A 25059-nucleotide genomic window follows, 5' to 3' on the forward strand; every position below is an offset into this window, starting at 1 on the left:
CCAATTAGTTTCAATTGTTGCTATCATATTTATGATCGAAAAATATTAAGCTAAGAGTAATAAGGAAACATTATAAGAATTATTGGTAATTATTATCATTCATTAGATTATTGGTCCAATTTATTTATTACTAGCTTTCTACCCGCGGCATCGCCCGCGCAGTCTAAGAAAAGCCATCCCCGTTCCCGTGGGATTTCCGGGATCAAACCTATCCTATGTCAAATTTCATGCAAATTGGTTCAGTAGTTAAGGCGTGATTGAGTAACAGACAGACAGACAGAGTTACTTTCGCATTTATAATATTACTAGAATGGATTATAAAAATTTATGTAAGATATCTTAACTAGCACAAATATCTTAGATGTAAGTAGACAAATCTCGAAAATAATGCCCCAATTAGTATGAAAGAAAAGGAAAACCTTCGCCTCATCATAATTAAGGAGAAACAGTGCTGATTAATGTACTTTTTCTTTTCCAATTAGAGTGTTTATTTTCAAATTAAAGTATTACTTACCTACGTATTTTTTTACCATTTCCATCGTGGGCGGGTAATCATTTCCTGAAATAAAGTGAAATAATACGTACCTACATTGTAAACTAAAATGTAAGTCCTTTGTTCTATTTTTAAGAATTCAATTTACGAAGCTTGTAGAGTCATCTTTATTTTCAAATGTCTATAGTTAATTATATTTATAGATATTCAGCAAATAGACTGGAAACATTTAATATCCGTTATCATTACCCACGCGTTCCACATATCGCCGAGAACTTAAATTGTAAATGGCAACTAATTTTCATAGAAACATTGCAAGGGCGGATTACTAGAGCCACATTAACTTGCGTGGGTAGTTTCTGTGTTCTCTAAACGTTATGTAACCACTAAATCGGGGATTCAGAAGTTCACCGGTAAATGAATTAGCACAAAATTTTGCGGTTGTAGCAAATCCCTTTATATCCGGAGATTGTTTAACTAACCTAACCCTAAATTTTGCTATTTAGACATTGAAGCTTGCATTTGATTTAATTTATTTGTCATTGAAAAGTATTTTGAATCAATTTAATATGAGTATGATCGTTGATTTATTGAGGTTTATAATATTTACATTTTAACGTTCAAGAATCAAGTGTCACTTCTATCTACCAAGTCAGATAATTCCTTCCAAAAGAAGCTGTTTTCTGGGTTCAAACCTAAAAAAAATGAGAATTTTACATCAACAATCAGCTCATAATATTTGCTTCAGCGTTCAATACAGAAATATGTCTAAATTATATTTATTAGCATCGTGATTATCGCGAAAAAGAAACATCTAGGAGCTACTTCGAAAAGTATTGATAAATCTACGACTCGATATAAAAAGGATATTAATCATAATGTACTATGATTTATTATTTAAAAAAGTCAGACCGTATCGCGAAGCCTAAATGGAGGGATCACAAAACTTTTGACATTCCCTTTTTAAAGTATCTTCCATCTGTTGAGAAGAAACAAATTCAAATACTTCAGAAGGGGTGATTTAGAGAGTATTCAAGTTTGTATGAAATTCTCAGAAATAAAACTTGATGTAATTAACGCCTTTCCAGAAAATTCTTCCCATTTCAACTTTTGCTTTCAATATGATGTACATAATACCCGCGAGTCTATTTATGAATACATTTTATTGGAGTCTTTCATAAATAAGATTGCAATCAGTTGTTTTAGTTCTCAATTAAAACATATTTTAATATAAGCAGGTTAATAAAGACCTTTATAATATTACTACGAATGATGAATTGAATATAATATGTTAGAACTATTCTCACTTCATAAAATAAATTTTATTAAATTTTCGGTATCTTAATTTTGTTTTTGCTGATCACACACTTTTTCATTGTATTTCGTTAAATAATCTATTAGTTTTTGAAATCTACGTAAAGTGGATGTTGGAATAATGGATCAAAGACACTTTTATATGTACCCTACATAAGTACACACTACACCGCGCTATTACCTATAATACATCAGTCGAAATCGATCTTCAAGCGAAATGTTTTAAGACGTAAAGGGAGACTTAAATGCCGCACACGACCCAAATACTGCCTCAAATGGACATTCGGCTTATAGATTCCTCTTCATGTGTGAAATAATACTTTTAACCTCTCGTAACATGTTTCCGGACGGAATCGGGCACCGGGCGAGGAATGTACGTGACAAGACGCGCGTATAATCTCCTCAGAACAAACGTCCTTTTGGCAGAATAATGGGGCGAATTTATCTGACTGGCCACGTAATCGACTGGCTAGATAATGCACTATTTGTTGGGGAATATTGTGGTCTAATGCTTTGGGTTTCTTGGATGCGGTCTGGGAAAAGGAAGGTTTTCTATTTTTATTTTTTTACGCTTATTAAGGTTAGGGCTGTGCATGGATATTGCGTTGAACGAAAGAGATTAGAGAATGTTAGCATATTCATATTTTAATTTACCTATTTGTACAAATATTAACGCAGAAGGAACTTCAATAATCATTTTTTTATGTTCTTTTACAAAAACGGCATGCCATTTTTGCAAAATGATGACAAAACTCTACCGTGATAGTAGTAAAGCGGATTTGAAGTCCGAACCATTAGGGGAATAAAGGGAGAAATCTCGAACATTTTTCATCGAAATAGTAACAAGCGTTATTTAGAATAAAATACTATGCTTCTCGCACCAAATCTCGACCGTAACCGTATCGGAAAATGTTCAACAATTTACGTAACAATGCTCACTTTACAATTCTGTCACCGACTAACGCGTACTACAATATATTTCTTGTTCCGCTCGAACTACTCCTATTTGGCTCTGGTTCTTAAAATTAAAAAGTTGCACTTCCAAAAATAGCTCAAGAGTTAAAAATAAGCAAGAAGATCATTACACATAAATAGCAGCCGCAGCTTTTCACCTACGTTATCAAAAAATTTAACAAATCGCTATCGAATCGTGAAAACAGAAAGAAAATACCTGAGTGAAGCAGTTTTTGAGTCTTTCACGAGTAGACAAACGGACAGACGAGCAAAACACTTTATTTTATAATATACTTATGATTCTACAGTCTTTAAAGCATCTCTAAAATACTGCAGAAATCTTTTTTTTCGTGAATACACTCATAAAAATAAAATGAATCATTCAGAAACGAGAATTGTTCTAATAACGGAATGTAGGCTATTTGCTTTTGAATTAACTCAACTATTTTTTAATATAGATTTCGCACTAAAATACGCGAAGCGAACTAAAATTGAAAGTTGATGGTTTTGTTATTTATCGACTATAAAGCTTGTTGTATCGTAAACATCTACCCATCGAAATATACAGCAATAAATTTGAAACAAAATCTAAACTAAAATTTGAACGTTTCTGAATTGCTTTGAATTTATATTTATGTCTGGAGCTGAGTCTATTTATGTTTAATATCTCTATGATTCTTTAATTAAGTCATTACTTATTTGATATTATCGATCTATTATGAGACAAACGTACCAACATCTGAACTCTTACACAGCTTAGCATAAATAAATAAATCATCATCATCACTACATAGTAAACAAGTCGATACTCTGTCCTATGTATGCTTAAATCTTTAAAACTACGCAACGGATTTTGAGGGTCTCAGCACACATATGGGATCGGAAAGGGATCGTAACCGTATCGCCTCGAGCCGTTCAGAATGGTTTGTATTAAACTCCCTACTGCAACGCACACTAATCGGAATAGTAACGTAATCGCCTCCCCTCGGAACAGGCTCCGAACTTGCAATTCCAGCGCTAACGGCTCATCGTCCCCGCGCTTACGTCTCTCCGTCCCCGCGCTTACGTCTCTCCGTCCCCGCGCTTACGTCTCTGCCTGCTACGACGTGCCGTACTTACCGTTTTCAGGCGTAACGCCGGTGTCGCCTAGCCGTAGCCGAGTTGACGTACAGGCGCTGCTGATACCCTTTCGTCACGTGCATACGGTAGGTTGACGCCTGGTTGACAGCGAGGCGAAAGGCGTTACGTTTACGATCCCTTTCCGATCCCATATGTGTGCTGAGACCTTCAAAACGGTTTTCTTTCATAGATAGAGTGATTCTCGAGGAAGGTTTTAGTTTATAATTTATTAAGTTTAAGACAATACGGACGAAGCCGCGGGCTAGTAAATAATAATTAATAAATCCTTTAGTCTACACATCCTTGGACAATAATTGTTACGCTTGCTTAGCTACAGTATACGTCAGACCATCATGTATAATCTCTTACCATCCCTGATACATCTCATCAAGATATTTCTCATGTTCTCAATAATATCGGAAGTAGGTCACATTTGTTTATACTTCCCCTAAAATTCTTGTGATCTAACAAAATTTAGTTATATATTGCTATCTGTCAAAGTGAAATATTGCTTACTCACAAGCAGAATAAACTATAAAGCATTCCATACGTCCCCTATAGGTTTTTATTTCGAAAATAAATCGGGATGTTTTCCTTTACCTAAAATAATATTATGTATGTACGTAAATTTCTGAAGTAAGTAGTGGACATAATATATTATAATATACCCGTAGTTACCTATTTAGAAAGAGCCTGCTTTTTAGAACGATCTTGGGAAGCTTTTATTGTGCTAGTAATTACTAATATCACTATTTTATTGATCCCTAATTACTCATCGCCTTCATGCTATAGTAGGATAAATTGTTTCTATTAAATAAATCAATAATTATACTTCGAATTTTAAAGATGCTATTAAAGGAAAAAACATATAGACACAAACTACCTTCACCTATTCCTCCGTAGTTGGTATGTGGAGTATTTTTCCGGATGTTGGTAGTATTGGCTGATCGTGTCTTCTAGTCTACATTTTGAATAACCGTCAAGACGTTCTACAACATCTCAGTCTCCCCGTGACCACGCTCGCTGTAAAGTGTTCGAAACGTCGGGAAAATAATATAATGAATAAATCGCGTTTAAAATCCGTTAAAAAGTCTTTAATTTCTAAATGTATAATACTCGCGTAAAATCTAACCCTAGAAAATACTATATAGACACAGTGTAAATGTTAACATTCTGTGCCGTCAAATCAATATGACACAGAAATATTGACGAACTCCTATATATTTGGGGACTTAATTCATTCGATAAAGCCTTCACTGAGATGAATTTCATACTCCACAAAACACGTTCACTTCAGTGGAACTCGGCAATTGTTATTTGTATTCAAATGACGCGGCACAATGTTATTTTGTTATAAATTCGATAAGATTCGAATGGTTTATGAAATTTTCCAATATTACTTGGAAAAATGAAAATGCACTGATTCTTATTTTATGCGTACCTATCTAATAAAGTGTAGATGATCTTTTTGAATGAACTAATGTTATGTATTAAAAATATATTGTATGATATTTCTTGTTTTTTTTTTATCTGTCACCGACAACTATTTTATTATCTATGTAATTTCTTATTTCTATAGTTATTTTCATCACAGAACATATTTATATGTTCTGTGATTTTCATCTCCTGTTGTAGGTATAACAACAACCTTTCCTTCGTATCTCATTATTTTCTCCTATATCAAAATCATAATTATGGATTAAGGTTGTTTCAATAATATTATTTTCAGATTAAACGCCACTAATTAATATAGTATGGAACTTTCCTTTGTCAGAAAAACATTTCATAAAATATATTTTCGTATTATTGATTACTAGCTTCCGCCCACGACTTTGTACGTGTATCCCCGTTTTTCCCCGTTCCCGCAAGAATTTCGGGTAATCCTTTCTTAAGGGACGCCTACGTTATGATATCTACCTGCATGCAAAATTTCAGCCCGATACGTCCAGTGGTTTGGGCTGTGCGTTGATAGATCACTATGTCAGTCACCTTTGAGTTTTATATATATAGATATATTATATTGATTTTGTTGTTAGCTGAAATGCGAAATTTTATTGGTGTGTATTTATACCACTATATTGAATGAAACTGTACAAAACTTCAAAAATAGATTTCTTTGTTAAAAATAAACTATTGTTATTTTCAGAATTATTTTCATGGTATTGTGTTTGGTCTCATTATACCTCGGCTTCATAACTTATCGAAAAATTCCGATTTCAATATCATTAAAATCTATAATAGGTATTATTGCTATGCAAACATTCACAATCGATTAATTAAATTAATATTATTTTACGATATTATTATAATAATAATTGTATTATTATATTATTAAATATGACATTGTTAATTGAAAACTTTTAATAAAGAAGCGATGTTGATCTTATTCATTTGTTTAGTAACGTTTAATGTTGGTTTCGCCCATTACCAACAAGTTCTTTGATAATATCTTAATTTAGTATAAATTTAATAAAATTTCATTAAATTGTAAAATGAATATAATAAGTTCGTTATTTTACTATTCGATTCCAAACGTTTCAATTGTTTACGAAACGTTTCAAAAGGAGATTTATCTGTAAGAGCTAGCGCGCACTAGCAACTAGTATGAAAGTGCGCGCACGTAGCGACGCAACTCCCCATACAAATTGATGGGAGAGACAAAATAATTGCGGAGACAAAGTAGTAGTTGTGCTGGCTCTTAGACCACATCAGTAAAACGATACCAATCGTTTAGATGCCCATAATCCAAGATACGGAACACAAACACATTCTATTCACTTCTGAAAGTCAACAAAACATTCGTAGTATAAACTCTACAAAATCGAATACATGAAATACTAAGTTTAAATACAGCGTGTAAAACGGTTTCGCCAGCTATGAATAGAAAAATTCAAAGTAGCAAAGAAAATATTGATACAAGGGGAGGGTTGACTAAGCGACTTACTAACCACCCTTTACATTTTAACCCGGTACTTCACGTCACGTACATGTATATTTGTGTAGCGCCTCGGGGATTTTTCTTTTCATCGGAGCTGGCTTATTATATATCTGCTGTGAAAACTTCAGTGTGACGTTGTGGAAATATAGTTAGGAATAGTATTTTATCTTTCGTTTATATGAAAACGTGATTTTAAATATCATATAGTTGCATATTTGTTTTTTACATAGCCTTGATAAATTGAGATACTCCATCCTTGATGCTATTTATTAAAACTCAAAGATTTACTTGATTAGATTTCTTCTAAAGGCATTTATATGAAGCAAAATAACATAGTTCTTTTATTTATCTTGGCCTGATCACCACCATTTCTTCTTTTATGTTTCGTAAATTTTAACAATTGGGCTTATTATTTTGGAAAATACGCAACAAAAATTTGACCTGTACATCGACTAACCTGCATTCTCTCGGTCCGTAGTAAAACGTTTTAATTAAACGTATTCGCAGTTTCAACAAAACCTAATTCAAAGTTAAACTGAACATATATTATTATTACTAAAATTTAGTTAACCTAATAGTTTGGATTGATGTTGCCTCTGTTGAACTGTTTTGTATTATACTGATTTACTAAAGAGAGTACAAAGCAATCAAAATGAAAGCGTATTCAGAAGTAGATTAGAGGAAATGTTATTTAGTATGTACAAAAGTTCTCTACTTGATCTCGTTTATAAACAATGGAGCCCTTTCAATAGTTCTGAGTGTTTTGTGAATTGAAGGAACAGAATCTAATATATTTTGGTTCGCTTGATTTATCAGATAATCAACGGACAACCTACGTTTGTTGTTGCTTTTATCAGTAGTTGTTATTAAAGCCCTGTTTGCAAACTAATGTTAGGTATTTCACAAAATACATAATGTACGAAGTAAGTAGCATTTTAAGCCAACATAAATTGTTAAGTTCCTTTTTCTAATAATGTGTTTTCTATGTTATTTACTTATTTATTTTATTTTTCCGTTTATGTTAAAGTACGTGTTTTACATTGCATTGATCACAACACAACTCTCAATATCTTAACTCGTGTATAATAGAACTACCAAACTGCTTATCTGAATAGTTATGTACGCCATTGATATAAATAAATAACGGTTATAGCAGTTTGATAATATTTCGACCGAACAAAATGGGTAAGATATTTCAGTAGGAACAAGCGGGATTACGAATGTGCCTCCTATAGTGGGCTCAGCAAAGGCGTCGTAGAAGTTATTATTTATAGTAAAACAATACGGGAAAGTAAAATAGAGCAACTTCACATGACTGAGTTTCAAATGACGTCATATAAGTAGTCTATAAAAGGTGTAGAGAGGATTATAAGATATGTAGGTACATCATACCTATTGTACATATTTATGTAAATAATCCTCTCATGGTAACATATACCAAACCACTGAAATAAACTAAGCTTTATTTAAGTACCTAGATATTGTATACAGGTTCAAAGACAACGAGCGGAGAGGCCACTCAAGCTGAACATAATTATGGGTCCACACGGTGTGAATATGAAGAAGCCATAATTAGCCGTAAGGGTCTCTGCGTCAAACACTTATACACGAGTTTGTTAAACTAATGCTAAGAAAGTTCCCAGCAAATGTGTGGATGTGATGGACATATTTCACGTCTAGCGGAATTCAGTCAATAAGTTCTGAAAACTTTACTTCTTGCGCAGTCAACTATCAAGCTTAATTATTTAAAGAGCTCAAATACTACAAATTAGTTTAAAGATTAGGTTAAGGTTATGAGGTAACTTAGAGAGACCTAAATGGGAGTGTGGTTGAACTAATGTCTCAAAAAATTTAACGCACCTACCTACAATACATTTCTTAATTACAAAATAATGTACAGTGGCAATTCACTCAGTCATACATCAGCAACCGGCGGTTACAACTAAATGAAGCCTTACATAGAACAAAGTAGCATTGTTACTCGAAACAAGTCATTAAAGTACATGTGTCTCCTGTTTACATTACAGCTAGTTTGGATCGTCAGTTTGACCATACATGGCAGTCGTTAATCATGGATAGCATAGTGCGTTCTCTCGCCATAAAAGTCAGAGATCCCCAGGATTTTTTCCCCGACGGCCGTAAAACGTTCTCTTTGAGTGATTCCTGGGAACATAAATAATTTGGTTTAGTACGGTTGACTTCAAACGAACGAAGTATTGTTCGTTTATCCAAACATGTTTTTGTGGCGTTCATTTCATTCTCATGGGTATCTTTACGCTTTGATCTCGAAGTGCTTTTAATACTCTTTATTGTTACATTGTTCATTGGTTAGGAATGAAGCGGATGAACTTAGCGTGAAACGATCTCCTGGTTTACAAATAATGTTATTTTTATAAATATTATTTGTAACTGAAAAACTTTCATCTCCTTTCACTAAAAGTTTTGTTATGTCAAGATCAATAAAACAATAATTAATATAATGTATTTTAATTAATGTTAATAATTGAGTGCATTGCCTTTATATTATTATCATTGAACGTTATTGATTTAAACTCCACTTGCAAAAATAATTACTAATGAGATGACAATTAGGTATAAGTAATTACTCAGAAGTGCAATCAATTGCAATCAGCGTTGCTATATAAAAAATTAAAAAGTAAATGAACATTGAATCTATAATAGCATTAATAGCTATAAGAAAATAAAAAATGTGTACACACACGTAACAAGTGAAACTTCTTTATGACCTTATTTTCAAAAATAATTTACTATATGAAACTTTACAGAAATACGTCGAATCACGCGTGGTAGGGATAAGAAAACAATGGCGCGTAACGGAAAAATGTCACGCGTAACGAAAAATGTTATACTAAATTTTTTTCCAACCCCGATAAAGAAGTTTCACTTCAAAAAGGAATAAACCCAAAATAAATCTGCGGTTTTTTTGTCTTATGAAAATGCATCCCTAGTAAGTCTTGTATCTTGTTTTAAATATTTTTTCTGGATTAATTCGTTTACCCAGTCTGCTACATTTACGATACACACTCAAATTGAATTTGGACATATTACAAATACCAAACATTCAGGCACATTCGGATAAGCCGTCGTATCGTTACGTGATTCATTTAAAAGAAACAGTACATAAATAATCCAGGGACGAATCGCATTCTCAACGCATTAGCTCGACAATTTAAATATATAAAGGTTGTTACGTATCCATTCCTGTAATTCTATGCCATACTTGAGTTGACAGAGATAGATGACGCGCTAACTATGTCGTTTCGACTTTAATTATTGTAAAGCGTTCCCCTCAAGTAGGATGCATGTTAACCGCACATGCTACCCGAGTATAAATGCGATGACTCGCCTATTTTTGTATGCAACCAATCTGAGCGTATTGGAAAAATGTGGTTGCTATTTGCGTATTTTAGATTTCTCGTCACTTATTATTACATAATATTATTTTACAACTTTATATGCTAACCTTTGGATGAGTTAATATTATCTTCAGTAACAGTTTCTTCGTTTGAATAAGACCTAATATGTTTTTTTTTTAGATATAATTTTTTTAAACAGGTTTTACCATTTATAAGCTACAAATTACAAAAATAAAAAACAATATCGTTGTATTAACTAGTTAATTATTTTATTATAAAAATTACGAATTAAAAAAATACATAACGTTTGAAAAATAAACACCAAAAATAAGGAATAAATGCTCATTCATTCTTCGCCATAACTCATAACTTGCAACCAATACCGGGTGCCACGTGCTGTCTATTACGCCTCTCTTCATATGAAATACATCTTTCTAAAAATAAACGACTTCCCCTTAATGACCCGTTGTTTGCCCCTTAAGGGTTCAACAGTTGGTTCTTGTAAATATTTTTATCCGATTTTATTACTGAACTGTGTGGTCATGCACATGTGATGGGTATAAACTAGTTTACAATTTGGATTTATCTGTATATCGATTGTTTAATTGGATACGTAAGGGATAGGGTGCGTTTTATGTCCTGTTTTATAGGTTTCGTGTGTAATATTTTGATTTTATTACTAGAGCATGTTCCAAACAAATATAATTTCGTGGTTTAATTTTCAAAAATCTAAGTTCGTTTTTGTTATAAATTTTGAATTATAAATATAATTTGATAAACACATCTCCTTAAAAGCGAGACTTTACTCAGATTTTGTTCTCCTTAAAAATAAATAGGCACTCCTAAAATCTAAATTGCACATAAATAGACTTGCAACTTGACATACCTACTACAATTATTAATGTGTTGACTGTTGAGATGTAACAAGAAGGTCAACTTAATAAAACTGGTTTAGTTATAAGGTACAAATATTTAAAACATTTGAAGAAAAATTACCGTTAATCCACGTTGAGCTCTTGAGAAGTAGGTTTACGTAAAATAATATATTATGTTTTACATTAAAGAGCCGGTAATGGGAGTATTACACGCTTTACTTTCAGAAACAATCTTATAATGTTCAAAGAAAACGAGCATACGCATATTTTATAACTGTATTTTATCCCGGACCCAAAGTTATATTTAATACAAATTAATAAAACTTGGCTTTTGACATTTACTAATTTTTTTCTGTATTTACAGGATAAAAAATCGTTTATAATTCATTCATATTTCTACTCTTGTTTTTTCGCAAAAATTGAAACTTGACTAAAGTTTCGATTGAACCATTAGACACTAACTTCCGTGTTTTAATCGACGGTATAAAAAGGTCAATATTAGTTACTTACTTACTCTGTAGAGGGTACTGCGGTTATCATAGAATTACCTTGCCTTTGATTTTATGGACGACAAATATTCAAAATAACTCAAACGGAACCTAGAGAGTTCATTCGAAGAATTTTCAGCATCTCTACCTAGCAATGGAATGTTGGGTTTCAGAATAATTCAAATCATGTTTACATCCCATTTGTTACCATTTTAAAGTATTAGTAGCTTATAAACTGAATATTTATGCGTTACTTACACACGATTTCTCAATTTATAAAAATGTGATGAGACGCATTCAGGGCTATAACTCTCGAAGAAGGAAGTCCTGTAACTCGTAAATTTAATGGATAAACCGTAAATCTCAACAGAGTTATCTTTTTGTGATAAATTGTTTGTATATTTTTCTTCATATTTATTATATCACTGGTCCATTGAACGTAACAAATCGACAATATTATGAATACCTACTGAGCAAAGTTGCGCTATTTTTTAAATTGTCAGTTACAACTTTATATTCTGCAACTATAATATAATGTGATGCTTATTTCGTCTCAAATTATCGATTACCATTAGATAGCATTGAAGTTAAGCCAGCCTAGTTCAACAATTGCCGTAATCAGTCGAACTGGAGTACCTATCGTTAGTACAGAAACGGATTAACCTAAGTAATTAATATGCATTATTAGGTCGCTAATATACCAGTAAGTACGTGTCCATTGCGGCACGTACGCGATTAAAGCATAATCATTAGTTTGCATTGACGGTATTAACCTCCTCGCAAGCTGTTTGCTCAGATAGGACCCAATCAATTACCTAGAAGCTAGCGTTGGGTAAACTTACGAAACTGTGTGTAATGTTGGTTGATCAATGAAGACAAATAGTGTTAGTACATTTACGTTACCTAATTAGCTTTGCGTACTCTAGACTTGTGAGTTGTGGAACATAGTACCAAAAATATTCGAATATATGGTTTATTAGACGGTATAGGTAATTAGTGCAGTATTTTTATTTTTGAGTGGGTTCGAATAATATAATAATTAGTTTTATAATCATGTTATTGTTTTCTTTTTTAATTATATTCAATTTCATATAAAAAGTTAGCAATCGATTAGAAGATTATCTGATACTGTTTTGACTAAAAATTACAAAGGAATATTTTAATATAAGTACTTATTTCCTTATTATGAAATAGTTTATAATAATGATTGTAGCGACACCTCGCTCTGAATCGCGCAAGCGAAATGTTTCGCTATATATATACAACTTTCCGACATCATCCATTGGGGCCTTCACGGCCGGCCAGTCGAGTTGACTGGTCGAGGATCCTCCCTTTTTCGATGGAGGAATTCCACCTTCCTTCCTCCACAGTGGTGACCCCGACGTGAGTTCGATCTTAGTTACCGAATGCGCATCTAGTCAGTGTCTTTTTTTGTTCTTGTATTTTCATGCCCAAAGTGTTGCTTGTATCTGATAATTGTCTCTCTCCTTCTATGTGGAGTAATAAACGATAAACAAATTGTGAGTGTGTGTATAATTAGTGCATAACCCAAAACTCAAAAGGTACTGTGTCTTCATAGTCATTTACACGCACTCCCCAAATGATTGCATTATGTTACAAATCAGTGATTGTCATTGCATAATTTTATAGGACGTAATATTATAACCGGTACGAATAAGATAATTGTGTTAATATCTGCCAATAGTAATTAAGTTTATTATCAGTTTGTACCAGAACAATCGGAATTTAACTGATTTCCATTTATCACATAAAACATTTGACACACCGAGAATTATTTTGAAAATGTGCTCTCCAAAAAATGTTATGACTTATGTAAAAAGTAGACTTACTTAACCTAAAATAATTTACAATATACCCTGCTCTATTTTCACAAAAGAACAGGAAATCGATTATGTATTTATGGGACATAGGTAAGGTACCTATGTCACATAAATACGTTTCACAAATACTAAAAGTTTATCTTAATGTAATTATCACATTTTGGGTCTAGAATAATTACGCTTATATCTCTAGAGGGGACTGATAAAAGTGGTTAACATTATAGAGTATAACATGAAATGATAAATAGTTATCGTTCAACTTATTTAACATTTGTTTCTCTCAACTTTATTAATGATGCTACTGCATAGAGCATTAATATTCGTTGTTAAATTTGTATTTTGAACGACAGGGATCTTTTTATGATGATTTATTAGAAGATTTGTTTCAACACATACTTATAATATATTATTTTTAAAAGATCAAAAATAGGCTATTTACTTATCTACTTTATTCGCCGTTTTGATATAATAAATTTACATAAAATAACATACCTAGTCAATCACATCACTAAACGTCAACTTTATTCACAGAACTCCTCCTGGGCACACTTCGTACACACCAAAAGGCGGCTTGCGACGAAGAGATGGTCACGCTCATATGCCCAAGGGGTACCACGATCAGCATACAAGTGGCGCAGTACGGAGCCTCCGCGTCACAGAACTCCTGCTCACCAGAACTGGCGGAGTACCAGCCGGTGGCTGTTGAAGTGGTGGGGGATACGAGCTGCAGCTGGCCCAGCGCTTTGCAGGTGTGACGACATTTTTCTGAAACTTTACTTTGTTTTTGTTAAATATTATGTAGTAGATTGGTAGTAGATGATCGTTTTGGTTGTTGAAGTCGGGTAAGGAACAAAAACTATAGATGGATGAATAATGTTGACTTATTTCTTATATAGGTATATGATCAAAAATAATAATCAGATCTGTCTTATTTTAATTATGAATGTAGGTAAGTAAAACGGTAGGTAATTGTATTATTATTACATAATTTAACATTTATATAGAGCTGTTCTTTACCAAATCTAGTCATCTGATGGGATTTCAGCCAGAGTAAACAGAGATAAAATTTAAATAGCATTTGATATTTTAATCTAGTTCCAAAACTAGAACTAACAAATTTGTTCAGTTGCTTGTGCTTGATTGCGCGGTAAACATCCACACATATAGACTTAACATTACTTCCTACTGTATGTATTTATAATACTCACACTAACGAGCTACAGCTGTTAATTTCATAACCAATTTAGCTTACTAATTTCCATTGACCTATGTTTTCTTAATTGTTATACATATTTTATAGCATTTGTATAATTAATTATTTAGCACAGCTAAAAATTCAAGAAAAGTATTCCTGTATTTTGTTCTGGTGAGACTACCAATCTTGGAATACAGTCGAAAAAATAAACTACTAGGATAAAATTCTGAATAGCTACCATGTTATCGAAATTACCACGTAACCAATTAAAACAATTCGACATTCGTTAGTTGCTTGTTAAAACAATTCTGTAGGTATTTTAGTGAAATGTGGATTCATATAAAATAACAGACATTATGCTCTCACCACACAACAATGCGAAACACCAAATTTATATGAAAGGTAATGGGATGAATATATTTGCGGTTACGTTTAATAGGTAAAGTTTATTAGAGATCAGGCTTACGTGTTTACTGATTAAGTATTGTGGTGTTACGAGATTAGTGGTTTTTCTATTACAATTTAAAATATTTTTTTAAGCTTAGTTTTTAGGTAAAGTATCTGTTTGTATGATTAAATTGACTCTATCGATCGGGAATCAACATCTTTTCAAGTCAGTGTTTGTGTATGGATAAAATATTGGTATTCGTTTTAAATATCTGGGTAATATTATGTGTCTTTCAAAGCCATAACTTCAGTCATATATCGTGTATTAATGGAGTCTAACTCTTAGTTTATATCTTACACAACTTGTAGGCGTTGAATGTTGATTCTTAGTGATTTACACTGGACATACCTACTGAAGGTTTTTTCTGATCACACAGTTCAATTGTGTATTTAACTTTATCGCCTAATTATATTATGGAGTTTTATGTTCCTTTAAAATAAAGGTCATTTAAATATAAGTAATTTTCACAAGACAAATATTTTATTATAAAAGAATCGGCATACTAACTAATGTATGTAGTACTCCTTGTTGCAGACGGTGGTGGAAGCGTGTCAGAAGAAGCGCCAATGTAAATTCCATACAAGTCCCAAAGCGTTTGGTGTGGACCCGTGCCCCGGTTCTAGAAGATTCGTTGAAGTCGCATATAAGTGCCGTCCATGTGAGTTTATAATATAAATACATCATCATCATCATCATCATCAGCCCATATACGTTCCCACTGCTGGGACACGGGCCTCCTATAAGGGTACAGGCCATAATCCACCGCGCTGGCCAAGTGCGTGTTGGCGGATGACACATGTCGTCGAACTTTTTAATTCTTCGGCATGTCGGTTTCCTCACGATGTTTTCCTTCACCGTTCGAGCAGTGGTGATGTTACAACATGCGCAGATAAATTGAAAAATCAATTTAATTCCTGCGCGCTCGCCTGGTCTCGAACCCCGGACTTATCGATTCGAAGTCCGAGGTCTCACCACTGAGCCACCACTGCTCTCATATAAATACATACGATCATTATTTTAACCGACTTGCCCAAAACGATATAATAAAACGTAATAATCAATAATTTTAAACAGTTTTCCCAAATAAATTATGAATGATGTGTTATACCTATTTGTTTCTTTTATTAATCAGCAGAAAATATATTTAAAACGCATTCTAAAGTACATGAACTCATAAGATGTCTGAAGTAATAAAAGAACGAACGTACCTTTATTGCTGTTTCTCTTTTTATAATAATAAGATAAATTACACTAACTCATACAATTTCACAGAATACAATAAAATGAGTTTTTTATTTGATACCTGGAATAGTGGGTATAAGGTATTGAAGGAAAATGGATTATGATTTAATTAATAGAGTTCGATGCCAATATTCATCATAGATATTACTTATTTTCTTAAAATAGTATTTCATTATATCGATACAGAGTTATTTAATATTATTGACCTCAATAGTTGCCTCAATACCTATTCAGTAAATATATTGATCATCTATACTGTGAACATGTAAATTATCTCTAAAGTGTACAATGAGCTACACTCTATTGTACATTTTGAATTATATACACCTGCAATGCATACCATATTATACAGTATAACATAGTCCTGTACATTATGTAAGCAAATATATTCAGTTATATGCTTTTATCCAATGCGTATATACTTATCTATAATACTAATAGAGTTTGTTTGTGTGTTTCAACGTAGGTAGGGGAGACCGGGTTTGGTTGTCTCACGGGTTGGTTGTCACAGCGGTCTTAACACAAAACTGAACTATCGAATAAGTCTGTTGAACAGCGTGGCAAGAGCGATACAGTGACAATGCTGTCCCCACTTCACGTCAGACCGCTCCGATCTGCCGTGAGGGCCTTACACGAGTTTATTGTTTTCGCACAGCAAAAGTAAATTTTTGTGCTGCTGTGTCGAACCTCGTAATTATACGTTCTTGTTTCACAGTAATAATCTCTCAGTTCATTTGATGATGATGAAATGTGTGTTATAATATCGTAGTACAGTTTTTTAGATATTCATTGACCGGAATTTATTTTCAATATTTTTTTTCTAAAACGTGTTATGGGGCTCGTTGTCACAAATTTTCGGGGGCTGGTTGACACATGTCAACCAGCTCCCTGTATGCGAGCTGACTTTATTTGCGTTTTGAGGTTGTTTGTTACAGCCGTTAATTTTCAATCAACACCGAAAAATCCCCCTAACAAACCTGCTGGATGTCCATATATCCTTGATGACTCTATATTGACTCACGTTTATTATTATTTGCTAAAATTGTGATTCTTAATATTCAGACTGAAATAAAGACTGTCTACGGTTTCATTTGGTTAAGAGTTCTTAATTAAAAACTATTCCGTAAAATTATAAGACCAAAAAGTGACTTTCTATTTATAAATTGCCTGTTATTTAGTATGTGACTACCTACCCTAGGCATTGTGACAACCATCCCTGACCCGGGGTTATAAGTCACATTTTTCTTTAAGGTGAAAATACAAAATATTTCTACAACTGATAATATAATACAAAAATACGTTTATTTATTTTGTAACAGAATAATTACACTATCGTTTGGTATACAAATATCATTCCTAAACAACGTATTTTGGAAGTTACATAAAAAAAGTTAAAAATGTGACTTTCATCCCCGCTCTCCCCTACTAATCTTATGAACTGCTTTACTGACTTACAAATTTCACTCGCTTTTGGATAATATGTACTTACGTGACCCCTGAGAGCTGTGTAATGTATCTAGATGTGTCTACGTAACTTATAAATTTGTATTTCAAATTCCATTGATTCTACATTATCACAAAAACAATTATTTCAAACGCAACATTCATTAAACATTTAAACGTAAGTATTTTCAAATCAAACACCACCCTCCAATCAATACCAGCCCTTACACCTCAAGGATAAAGTCTCAAATCCCACAGACGAGTTCCGAAGTAAAGTGGGCTGTGAAAACGACGTGCTTCATTTGAGCTGTAACCCGCACTCAAGGGTTGCTATATATTCGGCGCAGTATGGAAGGACGGAGTACGACTCGATACAATGTCCCCAGCCTCGGGGGATGAAGGAAGAAAGTAAGTGTATTATTTATTGTGATATTAAGCGCCTTATTCACGGTCCATCCCCGCTGTACGTCCCGCCAAGGTCATACACGATGCACGACGCAAAACGACAGTGAATAGAATTGAAGTACGTCAATAATAATTATTATTATGTTATTATTGACGTACATGGCCAAATTGACCGTGAATAAGGCTGTAAGGCTAATACTTACTGAATACCTGTATTATGTGTATGATTTTGGTAGATTGATCGAAGTGTAGAGAAGTTCAACTGTCATTTAAAATATTGTTCTAACGTTTTTAAATGTGTTTTTCTTTAGTATTTTAGAGGATAGATTGAATTTCAGATTACCTATTTATTAAACCTTCGATATTGAAAGACAATATAGATTGATATTAAACTATCAAGAGTAATTCCAAAGCATTAGCCACCTGAATAATTTTGGGACGTTTGACTGGGTTAATTTTATTATTTTATTTATCTTGCATGCATTTTAGGGTTTAAATCTAACCAGAAACTTTATATTCATTCCAAAATTCTATTAAGTGAACCTCTAATATTACAATAGTCGTATCCAAATAAAAAAAATACAAAATTCAATTTAACGTATCCGTTAAAACAATAGACGTTGTAACAAAATGGAGCACCTACTCTCTCACCCAATTAAAATGAAGGTCAGAAACTAAGCAGAAAATTAATCTTGTATTAAAAATATTATATCTGTAATCCGAAGGTAAATTCACTTTACAAAATATTACGTTTCTTTTCCAAGATCAGTTTATTTCATATTTATTCTGAGTGCTTTATAAAATAAGCTAAAGTAATGAGCCCAAAAGTTTTTGCTGCGTTATTTATTATGTACTTGTTTAAGTCGGCCGAGGAAGGGACCTTTGGCATTAAATGGCGCTTTTGATGAATTTATCTCCAAGTATAAGGATTTAATTATAATATTATATTATTTTGGGAAAAGTGAAGAGCTTTGAAATTTGATCTACATTAAAATGTTCAAGTAATTTTAACGGTGAAAGGCCAATGAATAATGTTTTTACATAATTAGGTACCGTAGGTAGGTACGTAAGACTTGTTTATAGAAGTTTATATTTTAACACGGTTATATTTTAGTTATGAGCTTCACCTATGTGCTTGTAACTTGTTAGTAGTACGTTTAAATGTTTGTATATATTCCTTTAGGCTCAAATTAAACCCACTTTAAACAGACAGATTTAACTTAAACTTTGTATACTTATCAACGATTTGTGACAATATTATAAGAAATTACACGCGAGGTCGGGTTAAATATTAGTTTGAAATGTAATAAGAATGTATTGCGATTCTACACAGCTACCTAAATGATGTAGGTAGTTGATAACAAATCGCAGCGAGTCTACGACTATTAGTAAGTGAAGGTAGTTGGGTCGAACGTCGTATAAACAACGTCCGAACCCCTAGACACGATTCGTACGAATGCGCCACGAGACAAAGGAAAGTGGCTTTGTGTGGTTGACATCTAAGCATGTTCATACATGAAATAATGACAACTACATTGACAACTATTCATCCACAAAAATATTAAATCAAAAGTTACGACTAACAATATAATTATTTCATGAGTATTTATATAAATATACATTTTAGCGTGCCTAGAACCATACGCAACAGAAACAGCAATGCGCGAGTGTCACGGCAAGCGACGCTGCGTGCTGTCGGCGGACAGCAAGATGTTCGGCAAGCCGTGTCGCTCCGGCAGCAGGACGTACCTGAAAGTCGTGTATACGTGTGGTAAGTGGACACTATTGGTTGTTTTAATCTATACTAATATAATAAAGAGGAAAGGTTTGTAATTATGTATGTATGTATGGTTTTCACGTATAAACTACTGGACCGATTTCAAAAATACTTTCACGATTAGAAAGCTGCATCTTCACTGAGCAACATAGGCTAGGTTTTATCCAGGAAATCCCACGGGAACGGGAACTATGTGGGTTTTTCTTTGAAAACGCGGGTGAAGCTGCGGACGGAAAGCTAGTAGGTAGAGTATATTTTTGTTGTCGTTGTCTGTTTGGAAAATAAGGCTGAGTATAAACGTTAGGGTTGAAGTGTCCCGAGAAATGTAATTGTTAAATCTTTTATATTTGAATTTTATAAAATTATCTGCTATCAGGTACTAAAATCACTATTCGTAGATAAATACTTTTAAAAATGTACATGTCTCATCAATTAGGTGACAAGTTTCAAGTGCATTTTTTGGGTGAAGTGCCTTATCTACTGTTACTAGTACCTACTACATCAATGCTTTTAGCCATTTCAGTCAAGTATTCAATATGGAATACAAATATGTGGGTATTATTTCAACACAATATACTAAAATAAAGTATCTATACAATACAATGCGTGAGTTGAAAAATTTCATCTTCTTTTTCTCTACAACCAAAACAAGCAAACATAAAACATAGCCTGATTCAGTAAAAATGTTCTGCTAAGAATTGTTAACGTTAAATGTCAGTACCATTGACTTCAACAAAATTCAAAAAAATCCTTCAACAAGAACCATTCGCTCACGTTCATTTCAGCTTGTTGTTCCACAATCGAAAACCGTTTGTACACTTCTAATTGCAATATTTCGTTCGTTGTATTTTTAGTATCGTTGGCCGGATGGTCCGGATATTAAAGGGGACCCTGAAACGTGTCCGAAGCCTCAAGGACACTAAGGAAATAAATCCTTGTTTATTTATTTATTTATTTATTTATTTGGTTAACCAACATTTGTTTACAATGATTCTTTAGTATAATTATTATTACATAACATATAGTTCTTGCGATAAAGTAACAAACAATTAGAGGTTAACACAGCATGCGCCAATTATACAGAGCTATTTCTTAAGAGTACAATACAAAATTATTTTTACAAAGTTATTTTTATTATTAAAAGAATAATAATTTTTAATTAATAGATGATAGATGATGATGACAACAATTTAAGGTATCAATTTTTGTATATCCTTCACTATAGAACGGAGCTTGTTGGGTGTATGGAAGAAGATGTCGATTTTATCACTGTATTTATTGATTATTTTTGATAGTCTGGGTAGTGGGGAGTTGGCCCCGGAAACGGATTTGCGGAGTGGAGGAGCTAATGGGGTTATTTTAAAGCGGGGATATCTAGCCGGTACACGAATGTTGAATCTTGCTAGTAATTGGGGACAGTTAATTTTATTATTAAAAAGTTTAGATACGAAAAGTAGATCAATAATGTCTCTTCGATCTTCGAGCGAGTTCATGTTGAAGTAAGTCAGTCGGTCATTATATGAGTGTGGTATTTTTCTTGGTGTTCCGCAATTATGTAGTAAATGCCACAAAAATCTCTTTTGGATGCGTTCGAGACGTAAAGTGTTTGTTGACACAACTTTTGTACCGTTTACAATTACTGTTAGTTATTTACGATCGAAATAAACGGAGATAAATCAAAATGGATTTCCTTGAGGGAAGAACTATCAAGCATTTTATTACACGCTTTATATTAGCTTCACCTGTATGTTTGTAACCGACTTCTTTGGGCGCGATTTTGACCCACTTTAAACGGCCAGATTTCGTTCAAACTTTGTAGATTTATTGAGGACCGATGACAATACACTAATTTGATAAAATTTTCTATTTTTTAGTTCGGTTTTCTATAAAAAGCGTGTTTTTTAGTTTTTTAAACTATTATTATTATTTTTTATCAACGATCACTTTAATGTGAATTACCTTTAGTGGTTTTTGTAAGCAACTGTCTAAAATATTTTCAAATGTGAATTACCTATCTTTAATATAAGCAACTTTCTAAAATATTTTCTTGTTGTTTATATTGCTTTTTAGTTTTTTTGCAAAGATTTCTTCTTTCATTGTATAATTATTGCATTTTCGGTAAACCAATCTTTGAAAGAAATTTGATAAATCTGTGTGAGATATGAATGTACATTAATTTTCGCATATAATATTTCGAAAAAGACTAACATAAAGATATCATACTGTTTTCTATTTTGTTACAAAATTTCCTATTGCGTACCTATTCCTAATTTGATTAAAACCAACAAACAAATTAAATGTCTAGACTAGAATCATTATTTAGGAATAAACCGTTTAATAAGATTTGTTCTCTGAAATGGAAATCTTCAATAATTCAAACATTTCCTTTCTCTTCTATTTTGAAATACAAATAAATGATTGACGGAAAAACATTTCTAGTAATTCCTGAAATAACAGAATTTAATTTGTAATAGTTACTTAAATGGTCGTGGGTTTATTCAAATTATTTCCTTTTACTAAAAGTTGAATAACAATAAGCAAATTATTAATATAATATTGAATAATGTATGAAAATTAAATTATTTTTTATCGTCTTTTATGTAATTTACATTTTCATTGATTAAAGACTTCGTTGTAATAGCATCTTTTATAATTCATTAAAAAAAACATTCAATAGGTATTGTTAGTATTTTAACCGTGTTATCAAGGCATAAAATTATTACATACTAAATGAATATCTGTCGTAACCAAACCTCCCACTGATTTCTCGAAACCTCATATCCTATTCATACAATTCATCGTAACCTATATCATAGTATAACTTGAATTTGCTTATTTGCAATATCGATATAAAAATGTTCAAAGTTTGCACGTGAAGTATTGATCGACAAAGCTCTTATTGCACGTATCTTGTTGAAGTGCAATCGGTTCAAACTTCAACATCACTCGTGTGTACTTTTGATACTTTATTGCGGCTTATTAGTATTATTTACTTTAACTGTGTTTATGTGAAGGTACATGTGGTAAGACTGAACTAATAGATATATAGAAATATACAGAATAATTGATGGCAGGAAAGGAATTCGAATGAATAATCTATACTTATAATTTTATAAAGCTGAAGAGTTTGTTTGTTTGAACGCGCTAATCTCAGGAACTACTGTGTGCCTAGTGCGAGTTTTCATCGAGTACGAAACGTTACTATCGCGTCTGCGTCACAGCGAAATTTGTATGGGGAATCAAAGCTTCCCCATACGTCCGCTAGGGGCGCTGTTCGATTTCCCATACTAATTCGGCTGTGACGCAAACGCGATAGTAACGTTTCGTACTCGATGAAAACTCGCACTAGGCACACGGTCCGATTTGAAAAATTCTTTCGGTGTTAGATAGCCCATTTATCGAGTAAGGCTTTATGCTATATATCATTACGCTATGACCAACAGGAACGGAGCAATGCGGGTGAAATCGCGGAACACAGCTAGTGTTAATAACTACCTAGATGAGGAATAATTAAATTTAAGCCTCAGCAAGAAAAACATTTCTTTTTAAAAATGATAACTGGTTAAATTATCCCCATTTTATTGAGGTCAGTCCGGTATTTTCTATATTTTGTATAAAAATACCACTTCGTATTTCCTGTTGACGTAATTGGCAAATTAATTCTGCAATAACAAAATAATGTACCCTAAAAGTTGTTTTGCGACATTTGATGGTGAAATCTGAAAATTATTCTTATCTATTTAGCTAACTTTAGCAGTTGAGAAATGTTATCAATTATCATGTACCAGTACTCAGAGGATTAATAAGTGTTTATAATTCATAATATGATCTTCTGATCACTTTTATAGCTACACGAAATGATATCTGATAATAAGATAGAATATACTATGTGTGGTATACGATCAGAAGATTCGTTGACCTAGCGAACGCAATGCTCTCCAAACATCAAAAAACGAGGCTATTCTTTTTCATCTTAATGTTTTTTCTAAGCTACAAAATAGCCGGATCTCTAAATTTATACGGAAACATAATATCATGCTGTCTAGATAGAGTATCCAGTCAGACTGGCGTCGTACTTATACATATGGGATATAAAAATGTGAATCGCCACCCGGGGTTGAGCATCCTCATTTTATTGTTCAGTTGTTCGTGTTTTTCAGCGCAATGTCTTCGATGTCCGTTTTCTATGATTAAGCCATTTTCTGGATGAAGACATTCTAGTTATCCTTGTGTTCAATTGATAGGTCTTGTTCACAACCCAAATATATATTATGATATTATATTGTATTCCGTAATTGGATATTTAATATTATTTTAGATTTAATCCAGATTATCCATTCATAATAATATCAAATGCAGAAATGTCTACAGCTGTGCATACACATTTGTTGTAGGTACTTATAAATTGAAATACCAAATGAGTTTAAAATACATCTTAAATTTATCTTCTGAATCATTGATGAATCACGATGCAGAAAGAGCACGTTAAGATGCTAACAGTTATAGCACATACTTGCTTTGCGAAATTTACCAACTTATTGCGCTTCGAATTTATCGAAGTTATTATAGAATGTTTAAAGCGTGTTCTTGTATTGGGTTCTTGCTTCTATCAGCTTACTATTATGTTTAAATCCACTTTATAACAGAGCAACTGCAGAGTTTCTTGCCAACTCGTCTCTGTAGAAACTGCTTTCTCAACCGGTGGTAAATGATAAAATTATGTTATGACGATTTCTAGAAGTTTTTGAATAAATAAATTTTTGTGTTGGAGTCTATAAAGGTTCGTTACCAATCGATTTATCAATTAACAACGATACTAATGCTATGTTTTGAGTCATTACCAGTTAGAGTGGATTGATTAATGTCACGCTGTGGTATTCTGCGGTTGATGTCGGGCTTTTCATTACCGGCTCGAGCTGTGGTCATGTTGTGAACGAACGGATCGTTGAAAATGTCCACTTATACTTTGTACGTTGATCCAGCATTGGTCTTCAAATTGTACTACCAATTATCCTATTGTGCGAAACAAAACCCACCCAATTTCGAAAAACGGAAATTACTATAGGTATTCTTTGTGAACATTTTTTACCTTTGCTACAAGGCACCATTTTATTACTATATTATCATAAATAAATACGACATTGTGTAAA

The 25059-nt window shown here is 32.8% G+C and overlaps 1 protein-coding gene across 3 annotated transcripts in view; it reads left to right on the plus strand.

The window, feature by feature from the left end:
• Positions 1-25059, plus strand: part of LOC123695308 — a 56512-nt gene that overhangs the window by 20923 nt on the left and 10530 nt on the right. Inside the window, exons 1-5 of one of the 3 annotated variants that reach the window (XM_045641111.1) lie at positions 12902-12941; positions 13931-14148; positions 15562-15700; positions 17971-18135; positions 19760-19903. In XM_045641111.1, the coding sequence (XP_045497067.1) occupies positions 13984-14148; positions 15562-15700; positions 17971-18135; positions 19760-19903 (613 nt within the window). In that variant the 5' untranslated portion in view covers positions 12902-12941; positions 13931-13983. The other 2 variants (XM_045641110.1, XM_045641109.1) reach the window with 2 other exon arrangements.

This window comes from Colias croceus, chromosome 11 (assembly GCF_905220415.1).
Source record: "Colias croceus chromosome 11, ilColCroc2.1".
Taxonomy (NCBI): Eukaryota; Metazoa; Arthropoda; class Insecta; order Lepidoptera; family Pieridae; genus Colias; species Colias croceus.